The sequence below is a fragment of the Populus trichocarpa genome, chromosome 11 (genome assembly GCF_000002775.5).
Source record: "Populus trichocarpa isolate Nisqually-1 chromosome 11, P.trichocarpa_v4.1, whole genome shotgun sequence".
NCBI classification, from domain to species: domain Eukaryota; kingdom Viridiplantae; phylum Streptophyta; class Magnoliopsida; order Malpighiales; family Salicaceae; genus Populus; species Populus trichocarpa.
The window spans coordinates 18634101-18657932 of NC_037295.2; the positions used below are offsets into that span (position 1 = coordinate 18634101).

The following is a 23832-nucleotide window of genomic DNA, read 5'->3' on the forward strand; positions in this document are numbered from 1 at the left end:
CATTTTTATTTTAAACATTTTTCCATCATTTCTTCAACAAATTGGACTATTCAATGCAAAGTTTGTTTAGGGGTTTTTTACCTCATGTGTAGTGGAAGAGGTGGGATGCTTTGTTCATGCCTGAAGAAATTGTCAAGATCAAACCAACCTGTAGAAGATTTGAAGATTTAAATAAATATTACAAAGCAAATAACTTATAGACACCACTATTTAACCGCGTAGTTATTAATATTGAGAGTGTTTGGTAGTGTGATAGTGATAACGGTTTAAAGTATTTTTCGCTCGATTTAATAGCGGTAACGGTAACGGTTTAAATATTCCCAGACATCGTAATTGCGAACCTCATTGCAGATTTTGCCTTATCTACAGCACCTTCCATGTCAATGCCATAACTCCTTCCCCTTATAGAAAAGGCACCGTCTTCGTAATCTTGTGCTTGACCGGCTGGCTGGATCCATCAGAGAATGCTACAATACACATGGATTGGATTAGGAAGCTATACGATAACAAGGCACCTTATGCTTCCATGAATCCAAGGGAAGCATACGTGGACCCTTTTTTTGGCTTTTTACTCGTAAAAGCATCCATGGATTTAGCAAACGACTATATTTTACAAAGCCAATAACAGAAAAACTTGACTCTTCGGAGAAAAAAAAACTTGTATAGTGACATAAAGACAAGCATTCAATATTAAAATAACCAAGTATTTAGTTTTGGGTGTCTAGTGCTAAGGGACAAGGGGGACCGAATCTAGAAAAGCAAAGTGGATGGGCCAGATGCATAATTTTGATTTTGCGAGTGCATTTCATAAAAGTGCCTTGTAACTTTTCATTAGCGAAAATTTTAGAAAAAACTAATCTGTGTATATAAAATTATCTTTTTAATATCAAAAATATATTTTACTAAGTTTATAATCTCAAATTATATAAAAGAAAACAAAACAATTTTTTTTAGAATTTTTAAAATATTAACGTAGCTCTCATAACTTTATATAATAAACTGATTATTAATATTAAAATGCATGCTAATACATATTTTTTAAAATTTTTGTTGTATAAAAATATGATATGAAAATTTCTTATAAGTTTTAAGAGACTTGGCCGTATGTATAAAAACAAGACACTTTTTTTTGTAATTTTTAATATTTCAAAAAAAACTTGGTATTTTAATATTGGATTTGTATCTTTACAGTATAAAAATACAAACCAATATTAATTAAAATTTGTAGAAAAAGACACAAAAAAATCATAAAAAAAAATTTAGGATTTTGGAAATTTTTTGAATTTTTTGTAAAATATATAATATTATATTATTATTATTATTATATATTGGGTTGGACCCAGCCCAAATATGTGGGCTGAGCCCACCTTATCTGAGCCAAAATTCGAAACAAAAGAAACTGGGTCAAGACTGGCCCATATAAAAGACCTCCTTTAACCGTATGGGCTGGGCTGAAAGTCTAGCCCATGAAACCATTAACTAGTTACTGTGCTGAGTACAGTAATGAATTATAATTCATTTGCAGCAGAACATGAATTGCTCACGTTCTGCATGCAAATGATAGAGAAGGGAACAGGTAAGAAGATGGAACAAAAGTGGGAAAGGAGCTTGCCTGGAGTAGGAGCGGCGTGGTTGTTGATGTTGCCGGTGGCTCATGGTGGCGTTATGGCGGTGGTGGTGCTATTGTTACTAACAGAGGGAGATAGACTGTTTTTCTCCTCTTTTCCTCTATTTTCGTTCTTCTTTTGCGTTTCCTTTTCTTTCTTTTTGTACTCCCCCTCTATGTTTTCCTTTCTCTTATGTTTCCCCTTCCCTTTCCTTTCTTCCTTTCTCTCACTGTTTTCCCCTATTTCCTTTTGCTCTTTTTTTTTTCTTTTGTTTCTCTCTTTCTTTCTGTTTTACTTTGTTCTCCTCTCTATAATCTCCCCCGTCTTTTTTTCGTCCCCTGCTCCTCTCTCTACCTTTGTATTTATAAGGGGGAAAGGGGGAAAGAGAGCTACTACCCCTGTCTAGTTATGGCACGAGGGTAAGGTGACAGGGGCGGCCTCCGTGTAGCCGCTCTAGAACCGCCTAAAAGGCATGGCTCTCCTGGCTTTTTCATCATGGTGGTAGGTCATGAGAGGGTGTGGGTTATGTCGGGGTTTTGGGTTTTTAGAAGAGAGACAAATGGACGCTGCAAAGGAAGGGAAGAAAAACCTTCTTCCCCTACCTTTGCGTGTCAGGGAAGAAGAAGACATACAGTGTCATTCAAAATGGTACCGTTTTGGGATTTTTTTAATAAACAATACATGAAACGGTGTCGTTTTGAACAAAATGTGTCGTTTCATTAAAAAAAATGAAGCCAAAATGTGTTAATTTCCAAATCAGTCATCTGTTTTTTAGTTGTTCAATCAAGTCCTCAATAATAATTTTGATTTTAAGAATCAGTTCAATTGCATCCCTGCCAAAATCGGATGTCAGCCCTAAAGTTGGCCACCTTTTTCACTTCGGTCCTTGGTCTCGAAATTATGCAATTTAACCCTCAATTGATCAATAAACTTCCAATTTCTTCAATTTGGCTCCTGATTCGGAACATTTCAGTTCCTCTATTTACGCATCTTTTCCAGTTTGGTCCTTGGTTTCAGATTTCTTCAATCAAGTCCTTAATTTGCCTTCAAACTTTGATATTTATGCAATTAAGCCCCTGATTTGACCAAATCAACTCTTAAGAATTGTAATTTGATCCCTGAACTTTAACTTCTTTCAATTAAAGCCCAAATTGACTTAAAAATTAATTTTTCTTGCAATCAAACCCTCTATAAATTCAATTAAAGCTTCAATAAAATTTAATTGAGTCTATAAATATTTGATTTTGGAATTTTCTTCCTCAAATTCAATTTTCCTTGTCAACAAGGCTCCCGTTAGTTAAAAATATACTATCAAATTTTAATTTTTGTTTTTTTGAACCTCCTCAATCAATTTTTGGTTATTTTTTGGGCGCTCTGGCATCTTCTTCTCATTGCTGTTATTTTTTTGGTTTTGTTCCGAATATATTTTTTTTATTTTCTCTTTTATTTTTGTGGGGATCCAAAAAGAGTAACAACAATATTTATAAATAAGTTAAAGGCTATTAAATTTGGGTTTGGATTGTTGTCAAAGTTAGAGAAAAATATATATTTGATTCTTTGTAAATTTTTTTTAATATTATTCTTTATTCGTTTTTTAATGTATTTAAAGTGCAAATTTAATAATTTAAGAATGTATTTATAGAAATAAAAATAATATAATTAAATCTAGTTATTTAGGTCTGGGAGAAGGGTATAAAGTAGGAATTAATTATAACTTAGTTCATGTAGTTTATCAAAATTAATTAATTAATTAGCCTTAAACTATGTATTAATTTAATTCTTATTTTTTAAAATTATTTATAATTTTATTCTTTTTTCGTCTATTAAATTGAATGGAGCAGAACTGGCTCATCTTGTCCCTTTTTTACATTGAGTGTCTATATATCAAGATGGAGCTCCTATCCACTTGACGGGCCAAAACTTTTTATCTATAATTGGGATCGAAGAATTCGTTCAATGCCAATTGACTGGATCTTTCATGAAAACAAATATGCTTTAGAAATAGCCACTTTGTGGGATTAGCCCTTAAGATGTTAATTAATTATTATATTTAATAATTTTTCTCTCATTTGCCATTCTTTCCGGAATATATATATATATATATATATATATATATATATATATATATATATATATATATATATATATCATTTGATATCTTTCAAGTCAATGATAAATGCTTGGGGCTTCCTATGGGAGCTAATCCGAGACCACGTTCCATTTGGAAACTAATTTTGAAAAAGATTAGTTCTCATCTTCGGACTTGGAAGGGTAGGATTCTTTCAATACATGAAAGACTTTGTTTAATAAAGTTTTGTCCAGTCTAATCTTCCACTTTATTATATGTCCTTGTTTAAGATTCCTTCTAAGTGGCAAAGAAAATTGTCTTCAAGCAGCAAAGATTTTTTTAGAGTGGAGATATGAATACTTCAAAAATCAGTAAGGTAGCTTGAAATTTTCTAATTAGGCCAAGAGATGGGGGGATTGGGAATCATATTTTTCTTGGCAAAAAAACAAATCAATATTGTTTAAATAGTCATGGCGATGTAATAATGATGTCACAATAGCTTGGAGAAATGTTATGAATATAAAATATCAACTTGATAATAGTGGGGTGTAGGGAAATTTTTCAGGAACTATTTTGGCTATTTGGAGGGGTGTTTGTGCAACTATCACTGATGTGAAGGAGTGTGCTTTTGATGTGCAGAATGTAGTTTTAATGGTTATGGGAAATGAGAATGACACTTTCTTTTGGACTTTAAAGTGGTTAAGAGAGATTCTGCCTTTATGCTTAGATTTCCTACTCTTTGTGCAGTTTTTGGAAATCTTAATGCTAAGATTTTAGAGACGGTATATTGGAACAAAAATTCAGTTGGAATTGGTCCTTATCTTGGAGAAGGTTTTGGGACTGAGAAAAGGTAAAGGAAGAGGAATTATTGCATTTGTTATCAAGGGTTTCTTTATGCCAAAATATTATTGATAGGAGAGTTTGGAGACCAGACCCAAAGGGTGTTTTCTCAGTCAAGAGTTGCACTAACTTTCTTGAGTCTTCTCTTTTAACAGGCAAAAACCCTTTTCGATAAGATATATGGCATTTTGGTGCTCTCGTGAAGTAGAGTTTTATTTATGGCTTTCAATCTTGAATAAATTGCCTACAAAAACTTTTTGCATAGAAGAGGTATGCTATAAAGTAATAATTTAAATTGTTCATTTTGAAAAAAAGATATTGAAACTTTGACTCATATTTTACTTTGACATGAGATTGTTGGTCTCAGGTGGTAGACTAGTTAGGACAACATTTGATCTTGTCTTAATCTTTGTATGATTTTTTCTTATTATAGAAATGGCATGGTACGGGGGTTTATGCAAATAAAGGTGTGGTGTTTTTTCTTCTTTGCTGCAATTTGATATTTTGGGAATGCCCGCAATAATTTAGTTTTTAATAAGAAAGAAACAAATTGAGATTATGTGTGTTATTCCCTTTTTCAACGAGTTGCTATTTGGGTAAAATATAATGATTGGAGTTTTTGCTAAATCAGGGCGAATCTTCTAAACCTAAATTAATTCCTGAAACTCGTAACCTGTAAAATTCTAGACCCGGATTTAACCAAAAAGCTCAATTCTTAACCAATTTAATATTACAGGATGAAATAAAAAAAAATCAATTTTTTAAAAAAATTCAAAGTATAAAAAATAGCAATCAAAAGAATAAGGATGAAAATTGATAAGAGAAAAAAATAGAGATTAAATAATAAAACAAATCAATTTCAAAAATTTTCTCAAATAGAAATCAAAAAAATAAGGACCAAATCTGACAGATAAAAAATCAATTGATGAAATTGAAGAAAAATCAAATTTTATAAATTATATCAAATAAAAAGAAATAATAATTAAAATAGCATGGACCAAATTTAAAGAAAAAATAAATTGAAAGGATGTTTTGAAAATTAAAAAAGTCGGGCATGGAAATTAAGAAGAAAATAAAAAAAGAGGAAAGAGTCACGTGCCACCACCTAGGGATGGAGGAGATATAAAGACAATTCAAACTTATTATACTACTAGACCAACATCCAGGGGAGGGTATGTTTTACAAGGTAAATTAGGAACAAATATTAAATTATCTTGATATATCCTTATCAGATTAGAACCTCCAAGACAAAATTGACAATATAATCTATTTTAAATTAATCCATATAGTTCAACTCTCTCTCTTTCTTTTATTTTTTAAACTTTTGGTTTGACTAAGGTTGCTGACATAAACAATGAATGTGCAAGCAAGATTTTAAGTTTAGTCTCACAAGAAACTTTGAATTAATCATATGTCATAAGGTTTAATGGCTATTATTGGAATTAATTTAGTACTAGTAGTTCCTATACATGTGCTTAAAATAATATATAAAAGAGATTCTATACTAGAAGTTAGCACAAAGTGTGAAAATAATAAAGAAAGATTAAAAAAAAAAACCAGAGAGATGGAAGGATAAAATTGACAAGAAAAAGAAGGGATACTTAGAAAAAGAAAAAAAAAGTTTGATCAGAGCAGTTGCAAAAACACCTCAAGAGGGGTGTTTTCTAGTCGACCATTTCAACTCGAAACATTTTTCCATCATTCTTCATCAACAAATTCGACTCTTCAATGCAAAGTTTTTATTTATAATAAACAACCCCAGACAGCATGATTGCATAACATGGCATTTCTTTATTTAGCTAAAGTATTAAAAAAAAAAAAGATCGATCAAGACTTGTGAGAATAGTGATCCAACAAAGCTTTGCTGGAGATGAATTCCACTTCAATTTCTTTATCTCATGTGCAGTGGAAGTGGTGGAATGCTTTGTTCGTGCCTGAAGAAATTATCAGGATCAACTTTGGTCTTCACATGCACCAACCTGTAGAAGTTATCCTTGAAGTACTTAGTACCAAAAACACTTGCTTCGACAAAACTTGTGTTAGAATTGTTGTTCATGCCCAAATCAAGATCCCTGTAATTCACATATGCTTCCCTTGGGTTCTTTGAGACATAAGGTGTCATGTACCTATAAACCTTCCTCGTCCAATCTATATGCTTTGCAACGTTTTCCTTTGCATCTTGCCAACCGGTATGGTACCGAATCATGAACTTGGTACCTTTTCTATGAGGGAAAGGAGTCTGAGATTCTGAAATTTGGCTCATCATTCCACCATAAGGAGTAAACACTACTGCAGGACTCTCTACTTCAAATAACTTCTCCCATAACCCTTCAAGTGCCTTTTCAGGAATGGGTTCTTTGGCATAGTCAGATTTGCCTTTGAAGTAGGTCCTGAGCAGGTTCGTTCTTTGAAGGAAAACTTCAGGAGGAGTATTATTTGAGAAGCCAGCTAAATATACGGTGGAATTGATCCAGTTGTTAGGAAATTGCCATTATTGTGGCAAATGCCCCACCCACCACTATGCTTAGTGGAATACTTAGTGGAAGCTTCATTCATGCCATAATTAGTGGCAGGATTTCAGGAACCATTGTCCCCTTGATGTGCTGGAGAAGGCTACTAAGAAATGCATATAAAGGAGGCTTATATTTGAGAGCAAGAGTGTGAGAGAAGAGAGAATTGTGAGAGTGAAGTGACGAGAAGAAGAGAAAAAGAGGAGCTGCTGCCATGGGCAGCAGCCCTGCTGCCATATGCAGCAGAGTGTGTGAACTGGGAGTTGAGTGATCCTCCTCCATGTATTGTTTTGTAAACCTTTCTCTACCTCTAATACAATGACTCTCTCCCGTGGATGTAGGCGGTTTTGCCGAACCACGTTAAATATTGTGTCAGTGTGCTTACCCTCCGATGAGCAACTATCAGTACACCCCCGGTCCGCGCATGGGGGTGACGGAATTCCCCAACACCAGTTTGTTTCGATACAATCTTGTCGTGTCAAACCCAATTCAGGGAAGCTGTGCTGCAATATCTGAAGAAGCCTGCTGGCATCACCAAGAAACAAGGAATTGTAAGAAGTAGCAATAGTTCTTTTACCTTGGGAGGTGACGTTGGCTGTCTGAATGCGTACTCTGATGAAAAGATCCTCGTCTAGTTTATCAGCAATTTCTTGCCATCTATAAAGGATCTTAGTTGCACCTTGTTCTAACGTCTTGGTAACGGTAAATACTGTCACGGTTGATGGTACGGGAACCAATTTTAACTTCCAGGCGGTGACAATTTCGAAGCTCCCCCCTGCACCTCTTCTGATGGCCCAAAAAAGATCTTCGCCCATGAGTTTTCGGTTGAGAAGTCTACCATGAACATCAATTAGATGTGCATCAACGACGTTGTCCGCTCCAAGGCCATATTTTCGCAACATGGCACCATATGTACCTCCTGAAATGTGCCCGCCCATACCTAAACTTGAGCAAGTACCAGCTGGGAAGCCATGAATTTTGCTTTTCTCAGAAATTCTGTAGTAAAGCTCACCATTCGTGGCTCCCACCTGAACCCACGCGCTGTTGTGCTCAATATCAACGCTGATGGACCGTAGTTTTGCAAGGTCTACAACAATGAAAGATGTCTCAATTTCTGAAACATAAGAGAGTCCCTCATAATCATGGCCTCCGCTACGGACTCTAAGGTGAATTCCAAGCTGCTTAGAGCAAATAACAACAGCTTGGATGTGAGATTCTTGTAAAGGAGTGAAGATAAACTCAGGTTTCGGTACTGAAGGCAAGGTGAACCGGAGGTTTTGAGCAGAAGATTGTAAGAGAGTAGTGAAAGAAGAGTTTTGTGGAGTATACAAGACAGTGGAAAAAGGAAATGATGTTACTGAATATTTTGAGAGACAATTTATAAACCTATCCTGAATTGGAAGTGAAACTATACATGGAGATAGGAGTAGGACCACAAGTATTGAAAGTATGGAAGATCTTGAAGGCACCATTTTTCCTGCTTTCTTGCCTCTCTAGCTTGCCTTCAAGAATTGACGTCTCAAGGTGTTCTCTTATAGAGAGGAGCTGTGATGAGTTGACCGGAAATTGTTTTAATCCTTACATTATCTTAGGAATATAATATTACTCTAGCTGACATTAGAATTGAATTGTTAATCTGAACAATTGATATGTCGGCAATCTCAAATCATTAAGATCAGACTTTTTGGCCATTAAATGTCTAATTAATTAAAAATAACTCTAGCTGGTCCTGTCATGTTTATACAGGTAATTATAAACGTGATAATATTCTTTAACAGTTTACGAACAAATCATGGTCGTTGTTTGAAAAGGCATGAATTGTGACTTAAATAGTTTAAAAAGTGGCTAATGAATCATGACTATGAAAGTTATTAAATAATTATTTTAATTTAAAAACTTAAATAGATGAATTGTGTTTTAAAAATAGTTTTATATTATTTTTTAATATTTTTTATGGTGAAAGTCTTTTAAATTTAAAACTTACATAAACTTATTATTAACTCTTAATTAAAAAAATCTGAAATTTAAACTCTTAATTACTTGATTATAAAAGCTCTAAACCATGTTAAAGGCAACACTTATACGTACAATTTACTGATGGTGATGCTGCTGGTGATTTTGGAGGTGATGATGCACATTGTTTCCTAGCATATCCAGTATGGCAAAGTGCAATCAATGATTGAGAGAGTGATTAAGAAATTTGAACCGAGTTCATCAAGCAATCATTTTAATTTAAAAATTAATTTATTAGATGAAAATCCAAAAAAAAAAATTATATTATTCATTAACAACACGAATATTATTCTAAGCATTTTTTTCCTGCTAAAAGTTTGGTTGGTTGCTTTTTTATGATCCCAAGACATGCTCATGATTATTGTAAAAACATTAACTATTTACTTTTCGAAAATTAAATACATTAATTCATTTCAAATAATTTCAATTTGAAATAATCAAATGATATAAAAACAAAGGATAGATGAGTTGGTCTAATATTTAATTATTAGCTTTGTTGAATAATATGCAAACTCCAACAAATCTCTTGCAATTTTTTAAAAAGGAATAGTGCAAGAGATACTAAGATTTTTTCAATCACTTGAATAATAAGCTAGTGTTTGGATTGTAATACTGGTTTTTTTAAAAAGTGATTTTTATTTAAAAATGAATGTATTAAAATAATATTTTTTTTTATTTTTAAAATTTTTGTAGCCCATCCAAACAATTTGAAATCATATACAAAACTAAACCTCTTTTTTGAGACTGCCTTCATAAATTTGAATTTTGCTTTCATTTACAATTATTCTGCATGCTAATTTTGAGAGTTGGTGGAGTTATGCCAGTGGTAGACGGGTGAGTGACGCATTATAACACCTTGTATTTTTTTGGCCACTACCTTGATGGCCTCTTTTTTTAATTAATTTTTCAGTTTTGAGTTTACCCAAAGTAACTCCAAAGAAGAAATTTATTTGAGCCAAAACAACATTATTGAAAATTAACAATTGTGATGCACAAAGAATATTTGGACTCGCTCTCTATAATATCTTAGAAAGAAAATACTCCTTTTTTTATTACAAAAAATAATATTAATCCAATATAAGGTGAGGATGATACTGCTAGCATTGCATAACTGAACTGTAATATTAATCCAATATATCTCATAATTAATCTTTCATACAGGATGACAATCAGAAAAAGGCTAATGTCCAGGTGATACTTGATAGTCTTCATGCATTTTCTCACCAAAAATGATGTTACAGCTCATAGCAACCAAAATAATACTATGTCTAGCTTAATCTTTTTGAGTTAAACTGGATTTTTGACATTATAGTGACGAAAAGTTTAAAGACTTTCACTTAAAATGATATGTTAAAAAATAATATAAAATTATTTTTGAACTCATGTAACCATTACCAGAATATCGATAAATACAAATGGAAATACCGAATGAATATTTCCGTCGGTAAATTTCCAAGGGATTTTACCGACGGAAATATTTCCGAGAGATTTTACCGACGGAAATACTCCCTCGGTATAAACCGAGGGAAAAAAAATTAAAACAAACCAAAAAAAATAATGACGTGTCATTTTTACCAACGGAATTACCGACGGAATAAAAAGTATCGGTAAATTCGTTGGTAAACTGTGAACACTGTTCATCATGTCAATTACAAAGGGAATCACAGACGGAATTTTCCGTCGGTATTTTTCAGAGAGCTCCAGAACTGTTCACTTTCCAATTGCACTGTTAATTGTTGTTCTTTACGGACAAAATCACTGACGGATTGAAAATTCGTCGGTGTTATTTGGTGGTTTTCTGAAAAAATTCAATTAATTTAAATTTTTCATTTAAATATTACAAACAGAATCACTGACGGATTGAAAAATTGTCGGTAATTGTTGGCGGTTTCTGAAAACTTTTTACGAAATTGAAAATTTAAATTAAATATTACCGATGGAATTACCGACGGAATAATTAAAAAAAATTAATATTCAATTATCCGTCGGTAAATTCATCGCTAACGCGCCCCAATAAAAAGCCTGAATCCCTTTATTTCACAAAAGATAGACTCATTTCTTATTATTATTATTATTATTATTATTCTTCACTATATATAAAAAACATCAATATCTATTTCTTTCTCTTCTTTTCTCTCCTCATCACCTTCTTTTTTTCTCCATGCTCGGGTATGTCTTCTTCTTCTTTCTTCTTTTATCTTCTTATTTTTTTTTTTTAATTAATATGCTTTACGAAATTGTTTTTCTCTCCTTAGCTTCACTTGCAACTACATTAAGGTAAGATTTTTCTTTTTTCTTCTTTTTTCATGATTTTTTTCACTATATTTGTTTTTTATTTTATTTTTAATTGTTTTTGTTCTTAATAATTGTATAAATGTTGTTGTGAGATTTTTTTTTTTTTCATATGAGATCAATTTTTAGTTGATTTATTTATAGGATTTTTAAATTTTTAGCAATTGCAACTTCATTTTTTTCTTATGAATTTTTTTAGTTGAATTTATTTTTTTGTTTTATTTATTTGTTGCAAATTTGTTTGAGTTGATTTTCTTATTCTCTTTTCCAAGCATTTTGAGTATATATTATACAATGTTGATTTATGTTAATTTAATTATTGTATAATTTTATAAAATGATTTTTTTAAAATGTTTTTAAATAATTACCGATGGAATTTCCGTCGGTATATCCCCCGTAAATCCATTGGTAATAAAAAAATATTATTACCAAGGGATATACCGATGAAATGAAGCGTGTAATTTATTTTTTACCAACGGATTTATCGACAGAAAAAAATTACCGATGAAAGATTCACCGATGGATCATTTTCGTCGATGATTTTGTTGGGAAATTAATTACTGATGGAATATGTGTATTACGCCGACGGAAAAATTCCATCGGTAAAACTGTTAAATCTTGTAGTGAACTACTTAAGCTTTCAAACTAAAGGTAAAGAATATCTGGCATTGGAAATTCACCGAACTCTTATGGAACTCAAGATACTCCTGGTAATCCAGCTGATTTTTTTTTTTCAAATAACTAATTTTACCAAGTGATTGTAATGCTTTTGTTGGTTAATATATTATGTTAATTAATCACCTATGCATGCCCACATGAAAAAAAAAATTGAAACTATAATCAGTAAGGTATAATATATGGCAGCAAGAATTGCAGAACAGCAGCAATTACAAAAAGGAAAATAAAGTTGGAGATGCTTTCTTTTTTTCTTTTTCTCCTTTTTCAGTTACAAGGAAAGAGATAGCTAGCCTTTAGGGAAGGGGTAGTGGGGATTTGATGTTTCCCCCTTTTCAGCTGCTATCAGACTATGATGAAAATGATGTATCCTCAAATAAGTGTGAAAATGATGCTCCCTCTTAGAGCATACATCTCCTTCGATCTTGTGCCAAATATGAAATGATCTAAATATGTATTATGGGATGTGTTGTAAAATAGGAAAATATTATGTTTCTCCTTGTATACATTTATCTTGTGTAACAGGTTACACCATAACATATGTACAATGCCTTAATCATATAAATAGTAGAGGAGCCTCCCTAATTTAAGGTGCTCACCAAATTATTTCAAAAGTTTGTTTTAACTTGGTATTAGAGCCTCTCTATCTTAAACAGGTTTAGGCTTTCTTCTCCTTCACCTGGTCGGCTCAGCCACAAACGTGTTTTCATTTTTTTTGTCAGGTTCTTCTACTCTCTGTTGCATATTCTTCTTTCTGCCACCTGTTCTTCTTCTTTGCCGCAAATAATTTTGTTTGCAGACCTTGATCGGCTGACCTCTCCTCTCTGTCAAAGACGTTCTCAATCCAGGCGTGCTCATCTTTTTCCTCTGTTATTTGTGTGACAGCTCTTCGCAGGTTTTTCAATCGGTTATTGCTACTACAATCTTCCCTGTCACAGTTCAGTTTTTTAGTCATCTTGCTACTCTTCTCTGTCACGGTTATTGCTATGCATCAATTAGTTAGTGTTGCTACTAGCATTAATGTCAACCCTTCTTCTCCAAATTCATTTTCCCCGGTTCCTGGACTCACAACAGCAACCAACACAGCCATGGCTCATTTTGTTGCGACCACAGCGCTTATTCCCCTCTCTAACACCCAGCATGTTATTAATCTCAAACTCACCAACAACAATTATTTGTTTTGGCGTATGCAGATGAAGCCGTATCTGATTGGTCAAGGAGTCTTCTTATTTGTTGACGGCTCGACTCCATACCCCTCTCTACACGATCTGTCCAATACGGTTTTTGTTGCCTCTGCTACCTTTAATTATGGCCCTTCCCAAACGTTTCTGACTTGGAAACAGCAAGACCAGCTTTGTTGTCCTCTCTTTCAGATGATGTTCTTCATCTCGAGGTTGATTGTCCGACTTCTGCTAATGTTTGGAGCACACTTGAACATGCTCTCGCCTCCCCATCCAAATCTCGAATCATGCAATTGCATGGCTCTCTTCAGGATCTTCGACAAGATGATGATACTGTCACCCTCTACTTGCAACGCATTAAAGGTTTGTTTGATGAATTAGTTATGATTGGCAGACCTATTTCTCTCACTGATTTCAACTTATATGTGTTTTGGGGACTTTGTGGTGAATTTTGTGATTTGGTTACGAGTCTGTCACCAAAGTTGACTGTAAATCCCAAGATAATCAAGGCTAGATTAAATTAAAGAAAATAAACTAAACTAATAAGAAGTGGGGGCAAAATGAATACACTTAAAGAAAATGGGGCTTAAATGCAAATAAGAATAATTATAGAGCATAAATACTACTCTTCTTACCAAAAACAAATCTAAAACTATCGTGAAGAAAGAATAGAGGGAGTTTTGATATCTATTTTTACAGATCAAGAGAGAAACGCCAAATTTCAAGAACCCATCCAAGATTAAGGGTTATAGGTAAAAATAAACACTGGTGGGCAAGGGATTAATAAGAAAAATTGAACAAGAAAAGAAGAGGGGAGGGTCGGCTGCCATTAGAAAGAAAAGGAGGGATCGAGACCTTGATTCGTACCGGGTAAGATATTCTAAACATGGTCTTATGAGTTGTTTTAAAGTCCGTTATGAATTGATGCATGGATGTTAAATTATATATTTGAGTTCTAAAACTCCAGATATAGTTAAAAAAAAATCTAAGGAGAGGTCAGACAGTACAGTTCAAAAACAAGACAGTAACAGTCCAAGTGTTTATTTATGAGCAATTTTGACTATCTTAGAGGCAGAACTGGGTTCTCCTTAAAACTAGAACTTGTAGCCTCATGTCATAGCTTTCCAACGAAACTAATCTCGCTTGAATCGGAGTCCTATAACTCCAGATATTGTTAAAAATCTTAGGAGAGGTCAGACAGTAACAGTTCAAAAACGAGACAGTAACAGTTGGATAGTAACAGTCCAAGTGTTTGTTGATGAGCCATTTTGACTATCTTAGAGGCAGAACTGGGTTTTCCTTAAATAATAGAACTTGTAGCCTCATGTCTTAGCTTTCCAACGAGACTAATCTCGCTTGAATCGGAGTCCTATAACTCCAGATATGGTTAAACATCTGAGGAGATGTCAGACAGTAACAGTTCAAAAACGAGACAGTAACAGTTGGACAGTAACAGTCCAAGTGTTTGTTGATGAGCCATTTTGACTGTCTTAGAGGCAGAACTGGGTTCTCTTTAAAATCATAGAACTTCTAGCCTCATGTCTTAACTTTCCAACGAGACTAATCTCGCTTGAATCGGAGTCCTATAACTCCAGATATGGTTAAACATCTGAGGAGAGGTCAGACAGTAACAGTTTAAAAACGAGACAGTACCAGTTGGACAATAACAGTCCAAGTGTTTGTTGATGAGCCATTTTGACTATCTTAGAGGTAGAACTGGGTTCTCCTTAAATCATAAAACTTGTAGCCTCATGTCTTAGCTTTCCAACGAGACTAATCTTGCTTGAATCGGAGTCCTATAACTCCAGATATGGTTAAAAATCTGAGTAGAGGTCAAACAGTAACAATTCAAAAACAAGACAGTAACGATTGGAGAGTAACAGTCCAAGTGTTTGTTGATGAGCCATTTTGACTATCTTAGAGGCAGAACTGGGTTCTCCTTAAATTATAGAACTTCTAGCCTCATGTCTTCCTTTCCAACGAGACTAATCTCGCTTGAATCGGAGTCCTATAACTCCAGATATGGTTAAAAATCTGAGGAGAGGTCAGACAGAAACAATTCAAAAACGAGACAGTAACGGTTGGACAGTAACAGTCTAAGTGTTTGTTGATGAGCAATTTTGGCTATCTTAGAGGCAGAACTGGGTTCTCCTCAAATCATAGAACTTGTATCCTCATGTCTTAGCTTTCCAACGAGACTAATCTCGCTTGAATTGGAGTCCTATAACTCCAGATATGGTTAAAAATCTGAGTAGAGGTCAGACAGTAACATTTCAAAAACGAGAGTAACAGTCCAAGTGTTTGTTGATGAGCCATTTTGACTGTCTTAGAGGCAAAACTGGGTTCTCCTTAAATTATAGAACTTCTAGCCTCATGTCTTCCTTTCCAACGAGACTAATCTCGCTTGAATCGGAGTCCTATAACTCCATATATGGTTAAAAATCTGAGGAGAGGTCAGATAGTAACAGTTCAAAAACGAGACAGTAACAGTTGGACAGTAACAGTCCAAGTGTTTGTTGATGAGCAATTTTGACTCTCTTAGAGGCAGAAATGGGTTCCCTTTAAATTATAGAACTTGTAGCCTCATGTCTTAGCTTTCCAACGAGACTAATCTTGCTTGAATCGGAGTCTTATAACTCCAGATATGGTTAAACATCTGAGGAGAGGTCAGACAGTAACAGTTCAAAAACGAGACAGTAACAGTTGGACAGTAACAGTCCAAGTATTTGTTGATGAGCTATTTTGACTCTCTTAGAGGCAGAACTGGGTTCTCCTTAAAAATAGAACTTGTAGCCTCATGTCTTAGCTTTCCAACGAGTCTAATCTCGCTTGAATCGGAGTTCTATAACTCCAGATATGGTTAAAAATCCGAGGAGATGTCAGACAGTCATATTTCAAAAACGAGACAGTAACAGTTGGACCGTGACGGTCCAATTATAAAGAAAGGAATGATAACTGGGGTTGGAAAAAGAACAACAATAATAATGAGTGAAATGAAAAGAACATAAAATATTAAGAAATGTCTGAAAGAAAGACTTATTGGTTGTTGATATGGTTATTATAAAACATATCCTTGAGTGAGGAAAATTTATGAGATAAACCTGTGATTTGCAGGAGGAACCACAGGCGTGGTGCAACAGCAGCAGCAGGGGAGCACGAGTAGAGCTTCTATTGCTAGTAGGTGAATCGCACCTTTACCTTCTAGTTAAATTCCATGATTTAATATATATTACCGATGTGAAATGTGAATTACTGAATGTATGTGTACTCAAGGGGAAAAGTTGTTGTGTGAATTGCTAAGTGATGAAATTATCACTGACAAATGAAATATGAGAAGTGTGATTTAAGGTGTAAACTAACATATATTTAGTGTATGTTAGGATCCCGGGTAAAGGGATCGCCATGTTTGGACTAGCATACATTTAGTGTATGTTAGGATCCCAGGTAAGGGGATCACCTTGCATCGACTCCTACGGGATAATGATGATACCAGTAAAAGGGGTATCGGTAATGTGTTAAACAAAAATAATCATGTTTGATCTTATAAAGTCTAGAATGGAGGTTAATAGTTAAAGAGGGAACGGTTATTAATAGTTGAATAAGGAAGAGATTCTAATGAAAACCAGAAATGAGAAGTGAACAAAATATGAATGCATGTTACCCTGTTGAAATTGTTAGATATTCGTATTGTTATATTTATGTGATATTCATCTTTCAATAATATGTATTTTGTTTCAAGATCATCACATGCACGACAGGAGTAGATCCTAGCATATGTTCCCTTCTTGTAATTTAGGTTCTAGAGGGTATACCCTTGTATTTTGTAAACATGAAAATGTTCGTATAACTTAATTTGTATAATTAATGTTTAAACTTGATTGAATGAACTTAATCTCTGTAGTTCATATAACCATTTTTCGTGTCTATGTATTTATTTTTTATCCATCCATAATGATATTTTGTTATATAATGTATATTATGAATATTGTGGGTAATAGGTGTGAGAATATTTATGGAATTTGAAACCCAAGATGATTGGGTCAGGATTAAGTTATGAGATGCAAGTTATTAAAAGTGTAGATAGGTTACATGTAGATAACTTGGGACCTTTCGGTATAGGGGGGACTCCGTCGAAATTTAGGTAGATTTTAATATGAAAACCATGAATATATATATATATATAAGAGAAAAAAAATTATTACTCTGCTTTCGGTTGACATGAGAGTGTTGTTTTTATCCCGGAATGGGGGATGTTACAGTTGGTATCAGAGCCCAGGTTGCTATTCCGGGGACAGGAATGATTATATGATTTTGAATGTGTTTCAGGATGGTGAGAACAAGGCAATGAGCCAGGATTGATCCATCCCCAGTTCAGGGAAGTGACCAGAGTTTTCGAAAAGAAAGTGATCCAGACGAGGATCCCTTGGCAAACACCTCCTCTCATATACCTGCAACATCAGTGTACTCTGAAGCTGGCAAGTCAGTGAGACTTCGGAATGATTCGTTGTCCCGTTAGGAAAATATGTCCATGCCCGAGGTATCAGACAGACAGGGGGTGATAATATACCCCCACTAGTGGAACCGGTTGCTGGATCAAACCCATTTTCAGATCCTGCTTTTATGGAACATATAGTGAGAGCTGTAGCAGCAGGAATGGTAATGGGAGCCTCCGGTATAACTCCTAGATCAGGGGGAGTAGTCACCATAGTGCAATGGGTGAAGGGTATGAGAGAGATGGGTTGTATCACTTACGGTGGTGAAGAGGATGCTGAGGTTGCTAGGCATTGGCTGAGGAAGGTGGAAAGAGTTATAAATCAGATGCAGGTGCCAGAGGAGCTACAGGTGGATTGCGTGACTCAGCTATTGGTTGATAGTGCCCACTCTTGGTGGGAGACCATTAGAGAGAGGAGATCAGGGGAGGCATTGAGATGGAGGGACTTTCATGAAGAGTTTGAGGAGAGGTACTATTCCTGGGAACATAGAAGGGAGAAAGAACAGGAGTTCTTGGAATTGAGGCAGGGAGATTTGACAGTTCTTGAGTATGAGAGGAGATTTCAGGACTTAGCAGCTTTTGCCTCCACTTACCTTCCCACAGAGCGCCACAAGGTGGAGAGGTTCTGTGATGGACTGAGGCGGGAACTGAGGATGATATTGATAGCCATGCAGTTTCAGTCTGTGCGGGAATTGCTACGGGCAACTCAGGGTATGGAGAGGGTAATAAGGGATACCCCAAAACCAGTGGTCGAGCCAAGTCAGGTAATTGGAGCTAAGAGGAGAGATTTTGAGTTTTTGACTGGGAGACCTCCTCTCCCAAAGAAAGAGAAGAGCGGGCAATCATCAAGTCAATTCCAGAGAAGGGGCGGGAGTTTCATCCTAATAGGGAGCTCAAGAGGATCTAGACTGCTCAGTGGAAGAGGAGCTTGGGGAGGACAGTCTCGACAAGGAGTCAAAACTGCTGGAGGGTCTACAGAGCAAAAGGGTGAATCTTCTAAACCTAGTTTAATCCCCGAAACTCGCAACTTGTAAAATCCTAGACCCGGACTCAACCAAAAAGCTCAATTCTTAACCAATTTAATTTTACAGGATGAAATAAAAAAATATCAATTTTTTAAAAAAAATAAAGTATAAAAAATAGCAATCAAAAGAATAAGGATGAAAATTGATAGGAGAAAAAAATAGAGATGAAATCATAAAAAAAAAATCAATTTCAAAAATTTTCTCAAATAGAAATCAAAAGAATAAGGACAAAATTTGACAGATGAAAAATCAGTGGATGAAATTGAAGAAAAATTAAATTTTATAAATTATATCAAATAAAAAGAAATAGTAATTAAAATAACATGATCAAATCTAAAAAAAAAACAAATTGAAGAGATGCTTTGAAATTTAGAAGAGTCGGGCATGAAAATTGAGGAAAAAGTAAAAAAAGAGAAAAGAGTCATGTGCCACCTAGGGATGAAGGAGACATCAAGACAATTCAAACAATATCCTAGAAGCCATTGCTAGGCCACCAGACTCCCACTAATACCCTGTTAGAAGATCATGAGAGCTTCTCACTCGGTGTCGAATGTGCCAACCAGTTTTTTAAAATAAACTTTTATATTTTATAAAGATAACTAGTTGCCCCTGAGTAAACTTGGTTAGAAAACAAATAGGATAAAAATATGAAAAATCCCCTAGTCATCATTTTAATAATTTTTGCTTTTAAATGTAATTAATCATTTTATTATGCTAAAAATAAAAAAAAATACAAAAAAGCCCCTAAACGACAGCTAAATATTTTTTTTTCTTTTAAGCGTAATTCAATATTTTAATATGCTTAAAATGTATGAGAAGAATGATTTTTTCCCGGTCAATCTAATAATAAACAATTGATCTCGTGAAAAAGACAGTAATGCCTCCAATAGAAAGTTTATTGAGCTTTTTTATAAGGGTAAAATTGTCGTTATATTGTTCAAATCTATAGTATTTTGTATCTATGTGAACAGTAAAGCCTTGATCCATTTTAGTTTTTTTTTAATAATTTATTTGATTATTATGTAAAAGGGCAAAGTGCATCCTATTATACAATCCAAGATTTAATGGATCCTTTGAGAAAAAAAACTTATTATACTACTAGACCAACATCCAGGGGAGGGTATGTTTTACAAGGGAAATTAGAAACAAATATTAAATTATCTTGATATATCTTTATCAGATTAGAACCTCCAAGACAAAATTGACAATCTAATCTATTTTAAATTAATCCATATAGTTCAACTCTCTCTCTTTCTTTTATTTTTTTTTAACTTTTGGTTTGACTAAGGTTGCTGACATAAACAATGAATGTGCAAGCAAGATTTTAAGTTTAGTCTCACAAGAAACTTTGGATTGATTCGTACCCAAACGTTCAATTGATATGTGAACAAACTAAATCATATGTCATAAGGTTTAATGGCTATTATTGGAATTAATTTAATACTAGTAGTTCCTATACATGTGCTTAAAATAATATATAAAAGAGATTCAAGAAGTTAGCACAAATGTGAAAATAATAAAGAAAGATTAAAAAAAAATTTAACTCAAGAAAAAAAGTTTTTATTTATAATAAATTGACAAGCTAAGGGATACTTAGAAAAACAAAAAAAAAAAAAGTTTGATCAGCGCAGTGGCAAAAACACCTCAAGTGTGTTTTCTAGCTAGACGACCATTTTAACTCGAAACATTTTTCCATTATTCTTTATCAACAAATTGGACTGTACAATGCAAAGTTTTTATTTATAATAAATAAACCCCAGACAGCATGATTGCATAACATGGCATTTCTTTATTTAGCTAAAGTATTAAAAAAAAAAAGATCGATCAAGACTTGTGAAAATAGTGATCCAACTAAGCTTTGCTGGAGATGATTTCCACTTCAATTTCTTTATCTCATGTGCAGTGGAAGTGGTGGAATGCTTTGTTCGTGCCTGAAGAAATTATCAGGATCAACTTTGGTCTTCACATGCACCAACCTGTAGAAGTTATCCTTGAAGTACTTAGTACCAAAAGCACTCGCTTCAACAAAACTTGTGTTAGAATTGTTGTTCATGCCCAAATCAAGATCCCTGTAATTCGCATATGCTTCCCTTGGGTTCTTCGAGACATAAGGTTTCATGTAATTGTAAACCATCCTAGTCCAATCTATATGCTTTGCAACGTTTTCCTTTGCATCTTGCCAACCGGTATAGTACAGAATCATGAACTTGGTACCTTTTCTATGAGGGAAAGGAGTCTGAGATTCTGAAATTTGGCTCATCATTCCACCATAAGGAGTAAACACTACTAGAGGACTCTCTACTTCAAATAACTTCTCCCATAACCCTTCAAGTGCCTTTTCAGAAACGGGTTTTTTGGCATAGTCCGATTTGGCTTTGAAATACCGCCTGTTCGGGTCTTTTCTTTGAAGGAAAACTTCAGGAGGAGTATTATTTTGGAGCAAAGCCATAAATACAGTGGAATTGATCCAGTTTGTTTCGATACAATCTTTTCGTGTCAAACCCAATTCAGGAAAGCTGCGCTGCATTATCTGAAGAAGCCTCCTGGCATCACCAAGAAACAAGGAATTGTAAGAAGTAGCAATAGTTCTTTTACCTTGGGAGGTGACGTTAGCTGTCTGAATGAGTACTTTGATGAAAAGATCCTCGTCTAGTTTATCAGCAATTTCTTGCCATCTATAAAGGATCTTAGTTGCACCTTGTTCTAAGGTCTTGGTAACGGTAAATACTGTCACGGTTGATGGTACGGGAACCAATTTTAACTTCCAGGCGGTGACAATTCCGAAGCTCCCCCCTGCACCTCCTCTGATGGCCCAGAAAAGATCTTCGCCCATGAGTTTTCGGTTGAGAAGTCTACCATGAACATCAATTAGATGTGCATCAACGACGTTGTCCGCTCCAAGGCCATATTTTCGCAACATGGCACCATATGCACCTCCTGAAATGTGCCCGCCCATACCTAAACTTGTGCAAGTGCCAGCTGGGAAGCCATGGGTTTTGCTTTTCTCAGAAATTCTGTAGTAAAGTTCACCATTCGTGACACCCACCTGAACCCACGCGCTATTATGCTCAATATCAACGCTGATGGACCGGAGCTTGGCAAGGTCTACAACAACGAAAGGTTTCTCGATTTCTGAAACATAAGAGAGTCCCTCATAATCATGGCCTCCGCTACGGACTCTAAGGTGAATTCCAAGCTGCTTAGAGCAAATAACAACAGCTTGGATGTGAGATTCTTGTAAAGGAGTGAAGATAAACTCAGGTTTCGGTACTGAAGGCGAGGTGAACCTGAGGTTTTGAGCAGAAGATTGTAAGACAGTAGTGAAAGAAGAGTTTTGTGGAGTATACAAGACAGTGGAAAAAGGAAAGGATGTATCTGAATATTTTGAGAGACATTTTAGAAACCTATCCTGAATTGGAAGTGAAACTATAAATGGAGATAGGAGTAGGACCACAAGTATTGAAAGTATGGAGGATCTTGAAGGCACCATTTTGCCTGCTTTCTTGCCTCTCTGGCTTGCCTTCAAGAATTGAAGTCTCAAGGTGTTCTCTTGTAGAGAGGAGCTGTGATGAGGTGACCGGAAATTGTTTTAATCCTTCTATTATCTTAGGAATATAATATTACTCTGCAATCTTTGCATAGAAGAAATTTTTTAGATGACATTAGAATTGAATTGTCAATCTGAACAATTGATATGTCGGCAATCTCAAATCATTAAGATCAGACTTTTTGGCCATTAAATGTCTAATTAATTAGAAATTACTCTAGCTGGTCCTGTCATGTTTATACAGGTAATTATAAACGTGATAGTATTTTTTTTCCAACTGAAAGGTTGGATGGTCGCTTCTTTTATCCACCTAAAAGGTTGGTCTAATATGACCTGACACCCATGCATCCTTATTTTCAACTCTCAATAGACATAAAGAAGCATACCACGCTTATTTTCAAACTCTCAATAAACTATGTATTTACTTTTCGAAAATGAAATGCATTAATTCATTTCAAATAATTTCAATTTGAAAGAATCAAATGATATAAAAACAAAGGATAGATGAGTTGGTCTAATATTTAATTATTATCTTTGTTGAATAATACGCAAACTCCAACAAATCTCTTGCTGTGGAACGAAGGAAGTGGGATTCTTATGACCCTTTTTTTTTTAAAGGAATAATGCATGTTAAAAAATCATCTCAATCCAATAGTTTAAATTGTTAGGTGAGGTTTTAAGATATAATTTAAATTATTCTCTAACATACCCCCTCAAGTAAAAGCTCTTTGGGCGTGAAACTTGCACAAACTCACATTACCTTGTTTTTAATTTGTATCAAATAAATAGGGATAGTGAGATTCGAACTCATGACCGCTTGGTCAACAAGGCTCTGATACCATGTCAAAGAATTATTTCCACCCAATAACTTAAGTTATTAGGTGAGATCCCAAGATATAATTTATATTATTCTCTAACAATACAACAGATATTATTGTTTAAAATATGTTTTACTTGAAAATATATTAAAATAATATTTTTTATTTTTTAAAATTTTTTATATAAAAAAATTTCAAAAACATTTTTTAAATACAAAAACTGAAACTATTTTTTGAGACTGCTTTTTGTCCAATTTCTCCTCCATAAATTTGAATTTTTCTTTCGTTTACAATTATTATGAGTGCTAAATTTGAGACAGTTGGTGAAGTGATGTCAGTGGCAGACGGGTGAGTGACGTATTATAACGCATTGCATAATTGAACTGTAATGAATTCCTCTTGTAATAACTCAATTTTTAATTTTTTTATTTTAATTATTTTATTAATTAAAAAAAATAATGAAAAACAAATAAATAAAAAATAAATAAAAAATGAATTAAAATTTAGGTGAAGTACAAGATGATTGGAAGTTTAAATATTTAATTAAATTCTTGACTAGTTTAATTAATCAAATCAAGGGTTTAATTGGAGAATTGATAAATTTTGAGACTTAATTGAGCTTGGAATTAATTTTATTAATCCAATTAAGGGTTTAATTGGAGAATTGATGAGTTTTCAGACTTAATTAAGCTTGGAATTAATTTAATTAATTAAATCAAGGGTTTAATTGAAGAATTGATAAGTTTTAGACTTATTTGAGCTTG

At 34.1% G+C, this 23832-nt stretch overlaps 2 protein-coding genes and 1 long non-coding RNA gene across 4 annotated transcripts in view; 1 reads left to right on the top strand and 2 right to left on the bottom strand.

Annotated features, from left to right (window-relative positions):
- LOC112325985 (berberine bridge enzyme-like 13) overlaps window positions 1-8026 on the bottom strand; it is a 65471-nt gene extending 57445 nt beyond the window's left edge. Inside the window, exon 1 of the mRNA XM_052445455.1 lies at window positions 7966-8026. The gene's annotated coding sequence lies outside the window, so the exon portion shown is untranslated. The remainder of the gene's footprint in view (window positions 1-7965) is intronic.
- Window positions 1-22361, bottom strand: part of LOC18103495 (berberine bridge enzyme-like 13) — a 137298-nt gene extending 114937 nt beyond the window's left edge. Inside the window, exons 1-2 of one of the 2 annotated variants that reach the window (XM_052445454.1) lie at window positions 20680-22361; window positions 6406-6494 (exon numbers count right to left, since the gene is read on the bottom strand). In XM_052445454.1, coding sequence (XP_052301414.1) covers window positions 6407-6494; window positions 20680-22193 — 1602 coding nt within the window. In that variant the 5' untranslated portion in view covers window positions 22194-22361 and the 3' untranslated portion in view covers window position 6406. Of the gene's footprint in view, window positions 1-6405; window positions 6495-20522 lie in introns of both variants that reach the window. The other variant, XR_008056823.1, reaches the window with a different exon arrangement.
- On the top strand, window positions 8140-22106 carry LOC127904022 (uncharacterized). Its single transcript, XR_008056824.1, has 2 exons — window positions 8140-8288; window positions 21985-22106. It is a non-coding gene; the product is annotated as an uncharacterized LOC127904022 (long non-coding RNA).
- Window positions 22362-23832: the final 1471 nt, after the last annotated feature.